General features: G+C 40.2%; 1 protein-coding gene across 1 annotated transcript in view; it reads right to left on the bottom strand.

The window, feature by feature from the left end:
- Window positions 1–15,346, bottom strand: part of CDH8 (cadherin 8) — a 342,701-nt gene that overhangs the window by 121,151 nt on the left and 206,204 nt on the right. Inside the window, exon 7 of the mRNA XM_035025064.1 lies at window positions 10,624–10,760. Within this exon, the coding sequence (XP_034880955.1) occupies window positions 10,624–10,760 (137 nt within the window). The remainder of the gene's footprint in view (window positions 1–10,623; window positions 10,761–15,346) is intronic.

The following is a 15,346-nucleotide window of genomic DNA, read 5'->3' as shown; positions in this document are numbered from 1 at the left end:
AGAAGCCTGGCTCCTTGGGGAAGGAGAGGAGACTCGGGGCTCCCCTCCACTAGCACCTTTCTCATGGTTTCTGACTCCTAAGATTGATTAGTATTTTATGGGAATCCCTCCCACTGAATACAGTCAACGGCCCACAATTTTCATACAAGGAGAGCACAGTTCTTCTTGCCCTTTACGTCTCAGCTTCAGTCACTGAGGAAAGCAGGACTTTAGAAAATCCAGAAAGCCATAGTACATGTACGTCTGTCTGCCTGAGACTTTTTTTTTTTTTTTTAAGATTTTATTTATTTGACAGAGAGACACATAGCAAGACAGGAACACAAGCAGGGGGAGTGGGAGAGAGAGAAGCAAGCTTCCCGTGGAGCAGGGAGCCCGATGCAGGCTCGAACCCAGGACCCTGGGATCATGACCTGAGCCGAAGGCAGACGCTTAATGACTGAGCCACCCAGGCACCCCTGCCTGAGACTTTTAACAAAGAGCTGAGTGGGGTATAGTAAAGCAAAGATCCTTTTCACTTATCAGTTAATAGTGCCCATTTGGAGTCAGAACTCAGCAGGGTACTCTCCAGTGGTATTAATACATTATTTCCTTTACTCATTCATTAAGTTAGCAAATATTTATTGGGAGCACCAAGTACTATGCTAGGCTTCCAGGATAAAACAGTGATCAATAATGAAACAGTAATAAAATGTTTTATGGGAACAAAGACTTCACTTATTTCTTCCTTTCAAAATGTATTCTCAAAGCCATAAGCAAATAAGTGGTTATTTATAAGCTTAACCAGTCATTTGAAGGAAAAGAGCATGGATCTGTGAGAACTTAAAACAAAGAAACCTGACCCAGTTTGGTTATCAGGAAATAGTAATAATAATAGCTAATGCTTATATTAACACTTACATAGAAACTCTTGTAGCATTTAAAGAACACCAATAGGTTTATTATATTACAAATTGCTATCGCAGCTGAAATTCTAAAAAGCTCCACAGTTAACCAGTTGACAGCTATCAGAAATACTGTGTCTAATCCTTTCTCCCAAATAGGTAAGGTTTTGGAGCAAAGAATTTGGACTCACATGTAGTACACTGAGGATTCTGGAAGAAAGACAGGGGAGTACATATGTGTAGGCTATAGATCATTATCACTTCTTGGTCACCCATACTGAGATTCAGCATCCTGGCATGAATTACGTTTTTAGAGAGGGAAAAAATGGCCATCATATTTCCAACTCCTCCCATTAAGAGGTGACATTTATTCCTCCACTCCTTGAACCTCTCTTTGTTTTTTAACATAAGGTTTTGTATTTATTTTTGGGGGGTGAGGGGAGGAGCTGAGCCAGATGGAGAGAGAGAATCTTAAGCTGGCTCCATGCCCAGTGCAAGCTCGATTCCACAACCCCTGAGATCATGACCTGAGCCAAAATCAAGAGTCAGATGCTTAACTGACTGAGCCACCCAGGCGCCCCACCCCTTGAACCTCTTTTCTTGGTTATAGGACTTGTTTTGGCCAAAGAGGTAACGCAAACGTGATGCAGAGACTTGAAAAGTGCTTCCTCACCAGGCTTCTGCTGTTCCTTGGAACACTGAGCACACTACAGGAGAAGCTGAGCTAGCCTACCAGAGGATGAGAGACACGTGGAGTGGAGAACAGCTGTGCCCACTACGGCACCTGGTCTAAGCAGCCTTCTATACACATGTAAGGTCAATGCAGACCATCTACCCCCGGACAAGCCACAAGATTAGCAAAGCCAATTCAAACCGAAAGAACTGCCCAGCTGCCCCCACAGAACCAGGAGACATGCATGTTTATTATTTTAAGCTAAGTTTAGACATGGTTTATTATGCCACAGAAGTGAACCAGTTCAAGTCACAGTGTTCCTGGGACCACTTTGGTTCCCTTTCTCCCTAAGTCCAAGGGGCTGGGAAAAGTAGGGGGGAGATGAGTGACCAACAGAATGTTTAGCAGTACGACAAAGGAGATAAGGGATGTGAGAGGGAGTAAGCACCAGGTTTAGTCTGCAGGAGGTGAGAGAAAAGAAGGGCAAGGAAGGGAAAAGCCTGAGAGAGGGAAGGCAACGCTATTGAGTACTCACTATAGGCCGGGCTCTGTCTGACGTCCTTTATCTGTATTAGCTCATTTAACTCTTGTAACAAACTTCATACATAGCAACTGAGGCTTAAAAAGATTATGTAACTTACTCAAGTCACACTTGAAGCATACATTAAACCCAGTATTTTCGCTGTCACAATTTGACTCAAAGTTTATGCTTTTAACTAATAACCACTACTACTTGCTGTGAAAGTGGTGACAGAAATGCCCATGACCTGGGTTTCAGGTCAGAACTACAGAGCTTTTCAAGTTGAGAACCTGGCCAGGACACTTAGGGCTGACGGAGGAAAGACACTTCTATCCGGTGCATATCATGTGGAAAATTATATTCCCCAAATAATCCCAAGATGATACTTCCAGAACAAACTCACAACTTGCTAGGTCCTCAGACGGAAGTGAGGTGGTTCTGCTCATGACGAGGAGACCTCTTTTGGGTACATCCTCTTTAATCATACAATAAGGATAAAAATCGTGTTTGCTTTATCATTATAATAATCAATATTGCATTGCCATTACTGTCAACACAAGAACACACCAACCAGTCTTAAAGGTCAACTTGCTTCAGGTTTATTCCTTCCTTGCTTGCTGACCTAAACCCCATAGTTTGTGACAAAACTAACCTGCTTCCCTTGAGATCCTGCAGACCGCTGGCCGCGAGGAACAAAGGACCACACGTTCCAGAAGACAAGACCTGACAGCTCACGAGAACAGCAACCACAGACTGGCCCACTCCACACACCCCGGAATTTTAATTGCTGATACAGGGGGAGGAGTCTGGACTGCCTTATCAGGACGCGCCTGTTGGTTGCAGGGGCATTCTTAACTGAGAATCACCTGGGAGCCTTGATTACCGGCAGAGTGGCAGAATCTGGAAGGCTTGCAAGGACAAATGATTAACTGCTGAGCACCAGCTTCTCCTGCACTTGGCTCCCCCTCACCATATCCCATGTCTTCCGTGTCTTCCACTTTAAAAGCCTCCTTCAGGGCCACCTGGGTGGCTCAGTTGGTTGACAGACTTTTGGTTTAGGCGCAGGTCATGATCTCATGGTGGTGAGATTGAGCCCCAGGTCGGCTCTGCCCTCAGCGTGGAGTGGGCAGAGAATCTCCCTCCCCTTCTTCCCGTCCCCCTCCCCCCCCCCCCCCCCCCCCCCCCCCCCAGCTTGGGTTCTCTCTCGTGCTCTGTCTTAAATAAATACAATCTTTAAAAAAAAAAAAATCAAAACCCTCCTGCTTCACCTGGACTGGGATGATGTTCTTTAGAACATTAGCCTGCCATCTTTCCATCTTTGCCTTTATTTTTAAAGATTTATTTATTTATTTGAGAGACAGAGTGTGTGCGCACAAGCCAGAGGGAGAGAGAATCTTAAGCAGACTCCACGCTGAGCATGGAGCCCAACATAGGACTTGATCTCAGGACCCTGAGATCATGACCTGAGGCAAAATCAAGAATCAGATGCCCAGCCACCCAGGACCTCTCTCAAGTTTGCCTTTAAAGCTGCAAGCAGCTGAACCTGAGTTCAGAACCCGTCCTGTGTCCATTAACAATTTTACACTGATAAATCAATCTACTACTATTGGATCTTTATAATCATGCATATATCTGTATCTAGGGCCTTCCCCAGCTCCTCCCCCCCGCCACACCTTATCTGCTACCCTCAAAGCTGCAAATGACCATTTGCCCTGAATGGCCAGTTTGCCACCACCTGCACCTGAAAAGCTTGAATTGCTATTTGCTGCTTACCTCCTTTCTATCCTTTGTCTACAGTTAGAGTTATTGTTGAGGCTCTGGGGTGGGTCGTTTATAGAGAGACCAGGACAAGACAGGGACAGAGACCTCTCACCTTCGGTCTTTTTCTAAGTTAGGACTAAGGGGCTATTAGTCATAGTGACATCCTAAAGAAGATCTTGGTTAAAACCCGTATCTCCAGTCTCAACATGCATGCTTTTCTAAGTAGATGAGAACAAAAGAGGGGCAGAGATGAAAAAGATGGAGAGGTTATGGGAAGATATTGATAGAATGGTTGCAGAACACAGAGGAATTAGGGGGAAATTCCCAAGTCAGTATGCAAAGCACTGGAGTAGCTATATAGGATGTGGGGACTATAGTGGTTAAAATAAAGCTGATGCGGGCTACCCACACAATGCTATTCATTTAGAGAGTGCATCAGCAACTCCTGGAATGCAGAATGATGCTGATTCCAATCCTTCCCTATGGAGAACTGCAAACTGGATGCTGACCCCTTTTCCAGGAACCTGTAGCTTCCCCTTGACTTTCACATATTTTATTTCCCACATCCTTTCATTATCATCCTTGCTGTTAACAATATTGATCTCCCACCTTATAGCACTTGTATGCTTGTCTGAAGTAGGGGCCTATCTTCTCAGACAGTCATATCGCTACGGCTCTCTGATATCTGGGAGCCCCTTACCCACCCCTGCACCTGAATTTCACTGACCACCTCAGGCTCCCAGCACCCTTTCCCTTCTATGAGAGTTATTAACTGGACAATGGCGTCCCTTCATCTGCTTCCATTCAATCCTACACTAGGGAATGGCATTGATCTTAATGAAACTTTAGCCTCTATTATGCCACAGGCAATAGAGAAAGAGATTAAATATTTTGAACAGGGTCTTGATACAAAATTCAAAGTCCTTAGTCCAAGCAGCCTCTCCAAAAATGTTCCTGCTTCATCGTGAGGGCCTTTCCTTAGCCACCAGGCAGTCTACCATGCCTAAACCAAGGACAAGAGGAAGGTCAGTGAACAAACCCATCCTATCGCTTGTGCAATGAAGAAACATAGCTGCGCCTCACAGTGACACACAGACCATGATTACCAGTTTTGTTGTTGGGAGGAGATGGAGTAACATACAATATAAGCCAAATAATTTTAAATTGAGCTGTGATTCAAAGCCCAGGATTAAGGGTGCCTTAACCATAACAATTTATCAATTTCTAGAGGTTATAGATGGATTTTGAGCTAAGAGGTATAGTACTAACACTTTCAATTCTCACTACGCCCAAGATTTTACAGAATAATTATGATTCCCATTCCACAGATGAGATAACTGAGAGCGAATGAGGAGAAATAATTTGCCAGAGGTTATATGGCCAACTCCAGGACTCAAGATTTCTCTGAACAATGAGCTATAAAGATAGATTTTTCCTAAGTATCCTGGGTTGGACAAAGCAATTATTCCGGCAACTGGGCCCTATGCCAGGAAAAAAAAACATTTCTTAAGTGCTATCAAACTAGTGTTTTCCCAGGGAGATTTAGCCATCATTAGCGAAAAGCTTCATTTGCAATATTGTGTGCATCCCACTGTAGTGGGCCAGAGCAATGCATTATCACTAACTCAAAGAGATTAATTTAATGGGCAATTATATGCTTCCTGCTTTAAAATACCTTCAGGTAACCAATAATAGTGCTTTCCCTCCGTGTCAGCTGCCAGCTCCCAGGCACATGGGGTCAGCAGGGTCAGTGGGTTTCCCCACTTAACCACCTCACATCACCAATTTCTCTGCTCTAAAATTGGCATTCAAGGCCTCTAAAAAGCCCCTGCAGAGACTATTCAAAGCAAGTGGATTCCCACACTGTTCCCCAGTGTCCTTTATGTCCCCTACAGCTGTGTTGTTAATCACGCTGCTCTGGTAGGTAGGTCTTAGCACCCTTTTCAACCTAGAGGGACCCTATGCATTGTCTGATGGGCCTTAGGCTATATCACAGCTCAGGGAGATATCACCTGATCACCGCAGGAATGACAACAAATAAAGATAAAAGCAAACAAAAGAACACCTCGGCTTTCTCTGTCTTCCTTCAAGGTGTTGTTAGACATTTAGTAGGTATCTCTGATGGGGGGGGTGGGTAGGTGAAGACGTGGCAAAGCTCAGGAAAGTGGGTTCCTGAACTGCCACCTTGAGTTCCTGACTCAGCAGGTCCTGGCCTGATGCCAGGACTCTTCCGTGGAGGTGATCTGGGTCAGCTGCGAAAGATACGTTCTCTGTGATCTTCACCGAAAAATGCTGTCCCCTAAAATGGACTATTGTGTGCCCTCTATTCTCTGTTCCTCAGTTTCCTGATCTCTAAAATAGTCAAAGAATCCCAGTCTGAACAGTCCCAGAGCTCTGCTTTGGGCATTAGGCTATACTCCTACCCTTGCTAGAGATGCTAGAACAGCAGGGGCTGATGTGGTGCGTGTCTGTCCTTTCCTCCACCGCACCCCTGTCCGGGAAACCAGCCTTCTGCTTTGCACAAAGGAACTACTTCATTCACTCGCTTCAGCAAATGATGTGGCAGCACTGGAAGTTCAATTTAAGCAGGAGTTTGAAAGGAAAGAGGAGATGAGAGAGGTGTCTTCCATGAAAGAGAACACGTAATCTGCAGTTGAATGGCATGCATACCAATCTTGCCCCCTCACCTAACCCTTGTTCTCTGTGAAACCTCGGCCAAGTTATTTAACTGTGTTTTCTTGTCTGAAAAAGGCATACGGTTGACTCTTAAACAATGTGGGGGGTTAGGGGCGCCAACAATCCCCAACAACTCGGCACAGCTGAAAATCCACTTTCGACTGTCCAAAAGCTTAACTATTAATAGTCTACTGTTGACCAGAAGTCTCACTGATGACATCAATAGTTTTTTAACACGCATTCTGTATTACATGTATTATATACCACAGTCTTAAAATGAAGTAAGCTAGAGAAAATGTTATTAAGCAAATCAGAAGAGAAAATACATTTACAGTACTGTAAATATATTTACTGAAAAACATCTGCATATAAGTAGACCCATGCAGTACAAACCTGTGTTGTTCAAGTCAATTATATTAATAGTACCTAATTTCTCGGAGTGTTGCAAGAATTTAAGGCGTCGTAGGGCTTACATAATACTTTTTCAGTGTTTAATTGTCAGCTAAATTTACCTTAAACTTTCACCACCGTGGTAAACAATAGCATCCCCGCGCTACAGTTGCAGAGGATGGGACAGCTACGAGCAGAGACGCGCTCTACAAGCCTAATCTCTTGTTAGCACGTGGGCATCTAACTGCCAGCTCATGTAATGTGATGTGCCTGTGGACTGTGATGGCGAGCTAGGTCTATTACCACTGCAATACTTGTGTAATACACAGAGTGACGCACCTCAGCCTTGGTTAAGTGAATCTGACACAAGAGGATAAAGGACGACATCTCCATTCTCATTAAGAGATAACAGATGGACTTCCCTAAGATCCATTTTTTTTTTTTTTTTAGCTGAATGTCATCTGTTTCAATCTTGTCTGATGAGATGGCATTCCGAGAATAATTTTAAATTGTTCTCTCTGGAATGAATATTTCTTTGTCTTTATTAGAACCTCCCCCACTCCCATAGGGTTCTGTTGTCCTGGGGTGGTTTTAAATCTTCGACTCGTCCAAATACAATAAATCTCCCCTTAATATTTTTTTTTCCCCAAGACATGGTCTCTGGCTTTGGAAGAAAAACATTACAGGATGGACTAAATAATAAAACCAAGTCAAACACGTTTCTAAGCCATTTTCATGTAATTCCAATTTTTCTTAAGTTCTCTGTGAACTTACATCTACTTCCTTTTATGATTTAGAAAAAAAAAAATGGCTTAATTGTACTTCTAAAGTTCCTAAATTTATGCCCACCTCAGCTTATATTTTACAGCTAAAAATTAAAATTCTTTTATATACTTTCTTTCTTGCTCGTGCTAAGAAGGTTACAGGCAAACATCCCAAGAAAAGCAGAGTGATATCTAAGTTTACAATTCCACATTTCTTTGAGATGTTTGACCTCCTGAATTAAACTTCCTTATTGGCCAAAATATGACTATGTAGAGTTTGTTTAGTTTTCAACTGATTAATTAATTAATTAAAAGGGAGTGGTAACTCTCATTGTTTCAACACAGTTATGTAAGTTTGGGTTTATATATTTTAAACTCTAAGAGATTCCCAGACAAGCCGACGATCTTCATGTGGGTAGAGCCATTCTCTACTTATTGCCTACGTGGAACCAGCTGTAAAGCTGAATCTCGGACATATTTGAGTGATTTAGCTCAAGTCATGAAGAAAATTTTATCTGGTCTACATTTTGATATATTTTTATAATTTGACTACACTGTGTTTATTAATAATAAGAATCTCTACCACTTTAAAAATGATCTTACCTAATTATTTTACCGGTACACATAAAGGCTTGTATTTTTCATGTGTATCATGATCCATTCTTTAAATATAATCCAGTGTTCATGGAAGGAGTTCCATTGTCATACTTTTCCACACCATCAACACAGAACTGCCTGTAATTCCCAACATGCATCACCTACTTCCTTACCCCTCTGTCTTTCTTTATGGATATCTCAGCAGATTTCAACTTACCCTTTCATATGCAGGTGCTTCCAGGAGCCAAAAGAAGGAAAACTCCAAGAGGAACAGGAATTTTGTCTCTTTTGCTCACTGCTATATCCCCAGTCACTGGAAGAGTGCTTGGCAAGTAGTACAGACTCAATAAGTAATTATTGAGTGAATGAGCAAATGAACGTCTTCGCAGACTTGGGTTGGTACCCCGTCACCCTGGAGTTAACAGCTCATTACCTTGGAGCATCTGCTTTTGTGTCTGTCTTCTTACTTGTCTGTGATGCCTTGCAAAGGAGTCTTTTGTTTCTGTATTGGCCCTGAAATGTTTCTTAACCACATGCTCTGCATATGCTTTTATTTTTATTCCTTAGAATAGAGTGCCATAGATCCTTATAATTAGGACCTCCTTGATGAATATTAAGGCATCCATCTCATAAAAAAAAAAAAGTATCATGGATTAAGGCTAACTCAACTAGGCTGTATTCAATATGAGGAGGTTCTTTAAAAAGTAATTACTGCCTATGTACTTTAAAGAAAACTGTGATCCTTTAGAGTATTTTTATAAAGCCCTAAAGCAATCTAATGTACCTCTCTAGATGGGGTTAACCTTTCTAATAAACCAGTTACCAAGTGGCATAGTTTGTTTGCTCTATCCCTTACTGTTAACAAGGGGAAACTGTGACCAGAATAACACACCAGGGAAGAGAACACTGCTCCTAACCCAGAAAAACACCAGTTTCCAAAGTTCATCCTCTCTCCAGAACCATCCATTTGGTAGGGTTGAAGTTACCCCTTAACCTGACTGCTGCATGTTCTCTGCTTGCATTCAAGGTTGCTATAAAAAAACAGATATTCTTCACTCTTAAATCTTCACTTTTTTGCACAGTGTTTTTGTTTGTTTTCTTTGTTTTTTAATAAGGCTCCATGGAGGACATTTCCCCCATATCTCAGAACAAGGAAAAGCTGTGCCCTTCCTAAAGGCATGGATTTTTCTTGTTTGTACAAACAAAATAATCGTGTACTTCAGAGATGTTTGCCCTGTTCTCACATCAGCTGTGAAAACACAGAGCAGATTTTAGAGAGAGTATAGAGCAGATCTTAGGTCCCACATCCTACTATTGTCATGTATCCACTCTATATTGTGTGTACGCTGATGAATTTTTCTTTATGTTGATTTTTATTTCCTTATTCAGATTCCCAACTCCTTTAAGAATTTACTATCTCCCTTGAATCTGTGTCAACTGTAAAGGCCTTATCAGGTCCTTTACCGAAAGAAGGACATCAGATAATATGCAAAATGTATTTTGTTTGGAAATAAAATGAATATTAGGTTCCTTGGGCATGTTTTTGTATAATAAACAATTGATGAGGCAGAGTGCAAATTTTCAAAGATGGTGTAGCACTAAATTCCACCATATAGCCGCTGGTTTGAGACTCACTAGCAGTACCATTACGTGAAATCAAAGAAGCTGTGCTCACTGAAAATTAATTGAAAGGCTACCATATGTTATTTTAACAATCCTGCAATATCCTCTAAAAATTTTTTTTTAAAAAAGCTTATATCTTCACATTTAATTTACAATAACGATTATATAAAAGTTACAGTCTTATTCTATGGTTACTGTGTAAACTATATTAAACTCTAAAAACTAAAATATCATCTATAATTTCATCTCTCCAAAATAATATGTATTGATAGTATGAAGTTTCCTTCTATATTTTCTGTCTGCATATGTGAATATGATGGATGTGGTCTAAATATGTGGGCAGCAGTTTCTATAATTGTATATATACATTTGGTCCCTTTATTTAAATTGTAGTATATAATTCCTGAGTACTATTTTTTGACCTACCTTTTCCTACTAAATCTTTCCCCATATTTTAGTATGCAAAACATTATTTTTAATGGCTGAATAACGGGTATATGATATAAGGTTATTTGGATATAAGAATGTTTCCTTCCCACATAAATTGCAACCTTTGGTATTTTAGCACTGGGCAAGTTATTTCTTATTCAGATAATTGATTCAAAGACTCCTTGGGAATAATAAAATAAGTTCCAATGCCAAAATATCTGATGGAAACAGGGATCACATTAACCATATGATCCCTAGGCATAAATTGAACCCAGTCACACAAGGAAGAAATTAAACCCAGGCACTTACTAATTTCAGTAGCAATGATTGTTATGTTGTGCCATACACTTAATTCTCTGTCAAGTGGTGTTGCCAGCGTTATCTTTCCATCATCTGCATTAATGTTGAATTGTCTCTCCAGGTCAGTGTGCCGGTCGATGGAAAACCTACAAAACAGATACATCTGTAATCTACGTCAATGTTCATATGATCCATATATTCCACAGCAGACCTTTAGTAATCCTTGGAGAGTCATAGTTGGGAAGTCAAGTGGACTGGGAAACTCAGTGGCATCATAATTTGTAAAATAAAATGACTGAATGAGGCACAAGAAACTTAATAATTATTGTCCAAGGAGTAATTAGCTATATATGCAACATGGAGGTCATAAACTGCCATCAGTTTCGATAGGTAGCATCTTCAAAAACAGATGCTGATGAAGAGTTAATTGGACAATCCATCACATTTATTGGACAGCTTATGATAATTAGCAGTTGCCACAAAATATCACATAAAACAATAAACTCAAACGCAAAGCAGGATGGTGCTAGGCAGCATGTTACTTATGGCAGTTCAAAGGAAATGCGTGTTTATGTTAAACACATATTTGACTAGACAACATGTATGTGTTGTTATTGTTGCCGCTGCTTTGTTTTCATGTTAAGTAAAGTACATATTTGGGATTCCTATTAGTTTATGTCCATAGAAATAAGATGGTTGCTGATGCTCTAGTAATAATTTTTAAAAGTCGGAATGGATATTTTAGCAGCTTTACAACACTAGAGTCTATGAAATTAACAATTTTAAATGCACAGGTTAGTTGTTCCTCTTTTGAGAAAACTCAGATAAGACATCATTAAGGTAGCCTGTATCTAGAACCAGCTGCATGTCAGGAACACTAGGCATCAAGATAATACAGAAATTTTTTTTCCCCCAACATTTATTGCTATTCTCTTTATACCTCAAGATCTGTGTTTTGGTTATGGAATGCTGAATCCAATAAGGTAAGTGTCTTAAGGAACCCAAGGCATAATTAGAAAAATTGGCCCGTAAGTTAAGTAGTGAAATACACTAAAACAGGATAGAATGGAAACAGGGACCATTTATCATTTATCATCTACTATTGATCATTTATCATTTCCTACTTGGAAGGTGGTGAAGAAGGCCCCTTTCTTAACAGTCTATAAATAGCAGAAAACTAGAAAAACATTTGGGCATCATTTAAATATCCTAACTCTAACAGAGGCGGAGATATTTTTCTCATTTTTTAAAGTTCCAGTCGATGACAGACTTTATGGGGTGAGTCATGAGAATTTATAAAATAGGCTCTAAATACAGCCCTTTAGTAAGATCGCAGGTAAGAATGTCATAATATTACGAGATTACACAACGGGAGGAACTTGATGGGGGACAAATGACTTTGTTGAAATTCAGTTTAAAGTCTACCTCAACTAGATTTCAAGAAGTCCCTTGCTGCCTGTGTAGACATTTCAGACATTTTATTGCCTAGCAGACATTATGATAAAGGTTCCCAAGAATTGCTAAACATCCCAGAAATCCTGACTCAGCATCATCAACAAGCATGCATTCAACACCAAATGTGGACCAAGCACAGTGCTAGATGCCTCTTCCTTCTTCCGTCCTCTTCTCTTTGGTTGCTTATGGAATGAAGAAAAGAAGAACGAAACCCTTAGAGGACATTTTAAGTAACCTAACTAGTACATACCAGAACCAAAATGAATATTCATGTTTGATTCCCTCTGAAGTCTATGTGTACACCAGCTAGCTAGAGGAAGGGCTGATCTTATTCACGTATAAAACAGGGATGATAGGGTGTTTGGGTGGCTCAGTCAGTTAAGTATCTGACTTAAGCTCACGTCATGATCTCAGGGTCCTGGAATCGAGCCCCCCATCATCGGGCGCCCCACTCAGCAGGGAGTCTGCTTGTCCCTCTGCCCCCCTCCTGCTTGTGTGTTCTCTCATTCACTCTCTCTCTCAAATAATAAAAAAAAAAATCTTAAAAAAAAAAAAAAGGGATGATATTAGTATTGGATAATAAGACTGTTGTGAGGACTGGATGGGATGGTAAATATGGCATGCTTTGTCAACACATGTGTGTGCAGACCACTAAGTATCAGGGATCAAGGGCTCTCACATCATTTGTGTGATAGTGACATCATCGAATGCCTCCTGTGTACTCAATTTTCTGAACTCAAAATTGTGATTATTTTTATTTTAATAGACAACTGACTTGAACATCTTATAGATGCCTATATTTATATACATATGTACAATGCCTTAATGTATATTATATATGTATTTATTATATATGTATTATATGTAATTTCATATAGTGAAATAGATCTAAGGAAATATGATTTATTAAATAAGATGATAAGGAATTAGACCTCTCCAGAAAGCCAGGGAATAAGAAGCCTCCATCTCCCATCTTCTTTATAGACTTCCTGATAAGTTTTTTTTAAATAAAGATTTTTTTTTTTTTTTTTTTTTTTTTTTATTTAAGAGAGAGCTAGAGAGCCTGAGCAGGGGGAGGGTGAGGAGCAGAGGGAGAGGGAGAAGCAGAGTCTCCACTGAGCAGGGACCCTGATGCGGGGCTTGATCCAGGACCCTGGGATCATGACCTGAGCCAATTTTAGTATATGTGCTGCCGAAGCGAGCACTCATGACCTGAGCCAAAGACAGACACTTAGCCGAATGAGCCACCCAGGTGCCCCAAGACCTCCTGATGAGTTTTTAATCCACCTTTATTTTCTAGCAAACTCTTTTCTGCTCTGTCGCTTAAGGGCATGGCATGGGTTTCTGGCTGTTTATTCTTTGGCTCCACACGCATTCATAATCTCATCATAAAGAACATGGGTCCTAGTGTGGCTGCCTGAGTTCATGTCCTAACCTCATCACTTACATAGGTGTGATTTAGTCATGCTATTAGTCTATCTGTGCCTTTGTTACTTAACCTGTAAAATGGAAATTATAATAGGTTTTGTGACACTTTAATGAGGTAAAGCACATAAAGCACTTATTATGGGGCCTGACACATAGTAAGTGCTTAATAAATCTATATTTAAAAATCTCTAATGCTATCATTATTATCTGGACATGATAATACATTTTTCCTTGGTTCTCTTGTCCCTCAACAAGTACATCTGGGTTTCCTATTAGTAGAAACAAACACATAGATGATCCCAGCTTGAGTGATTAAAAATAAAGCTGAGAAGGGGGAGCAGTTGGGGGCATGATAACTGCACCTCTGGCACCATTATTTTAGGTGTTTATTTTTCCACCAACTTTTCTCTGCCTCGTGAACTCACCATTGCAGGTTCAAAGATTTCCTGGACACACTCCATTGTATATTAATATTGAATAACATATGATCTTTTTTTAACCATAGTTAAAATTAATTACATTTTAACAATTTTAAAATTTGTCACATAGCTAAAGATTACATTTAAAAACAAAACAAACCTGAAAGCACACCATGTTCAGGAATGTTCTCAGAAGATGCTTGCTCCACCCCACCTCGCCGCCACACGCACACCTTCCAGAGCCACACCACACCATCTCTAGTTGCAAAGATTCTGCTTGCTTTCCTCCAGTCCTCTAAGCTTCCCTCAAATTCTCCCCTCTCCTCTCAGTCACTCATTGCACTGTGTGATATATAGTAACATCAGCAGCAATAAAGGGCAACACTTAAAAAAGAAACTAATATAGGCTCTTTCCTTAAGTCAATTAAGAGAAAATAATTGCAAAAAAAAAAACTAGACTGGGTTAAGAAAGCAAACCTGGAGTAACAACTGAAATTTTAGGATCCAGTGTACTATGTAAATTTGCAGAATGTCATGGTTTGGGCTAATACCTGGGAAGTAGATCCATAAACCACTCTGTTTCCTGGGATTCTGTGTCTGTCAGAGTAGCAGCACGTAAAGTGGAAGAAGCATAATCAGAGTAGGGTCTCACTGGTGGAATCTCATTGAAATTATGCAACTATTCATAATCTCCGTCTCCTCTCTAAACAGGAGAAGATACCTTCTTCACAGAGTGGTGCTTTGCAGTAAGTGAGCTGATACATGACTCACATTAGGCAAATAAATAAATGAGTAATAAAATAAATGGTGAGCCAATTCTTCAATCTATAAGAGATGCTTTCAAGCCCAGAGTTAACTGCAGACACAAATTTCTAGAAATGGAAATATACAAATAAGAGCTATCATTCATATTCTTTAGTAGCCTTAGGGAAGGCAGAATTTCACACATGACACTACAGAGATATTCCAGAACCCTCTGTAAGGTTTGTTGATACCAGTCTTTGCCTCTTTCAAAATATCTGGTACTCTGTGTACCTCCATGGAGCATAGACTCTGAGCTGATGAAATGAAAGGCTGTCCTTTGTTTCACGGGCCACAACTCATTCACAGGGAGCTTTCTGCGTGTGGTCTGAGTCATTCCTCCCCTCAAGGATGACCCTTCCACTTTTTCTAGGTAAACATCTGCCGGACTTTCACTCTTTTAGGACAAGGAGAAATTTTTGATTCATATATCATAGTATCACATTGGTTGGATTTTGCACTGCAGTTACTCAGTAACTGATCATAGGAAAGATGTACAAATATTTATCAAGCATGGATTTTACTAAGTGTGAAATATGGTGCTAAAGAAATACAAGGAAAAAGAATAACGGGGATAGGAAAAGAACAAAAAAACCGAGAAAGAACTATTTTGGTTCATATTGTATCTA

The sequence above is a fragment of the Mirounga leonina genome, unplaced genomic scaffold (assembly GCF_011800145.1).
Source record: "Mirounga leonina isolate KUSES-001 unplaced genomic scaffold, KU_Mleo_1.0 Mir_180, whole genome shotgun sequence".
Classification (NCBI taxonomy): Eukaryota; Metazoa; Chordata; class Mammalia; order Carnivora; family Phocidae; genus Mirounga; species Mirounga leonina.
Note: the sequence above shows the minus strand (reverse complement) of the source record. Positions and strands in the feature narration are given on the sequence as shown.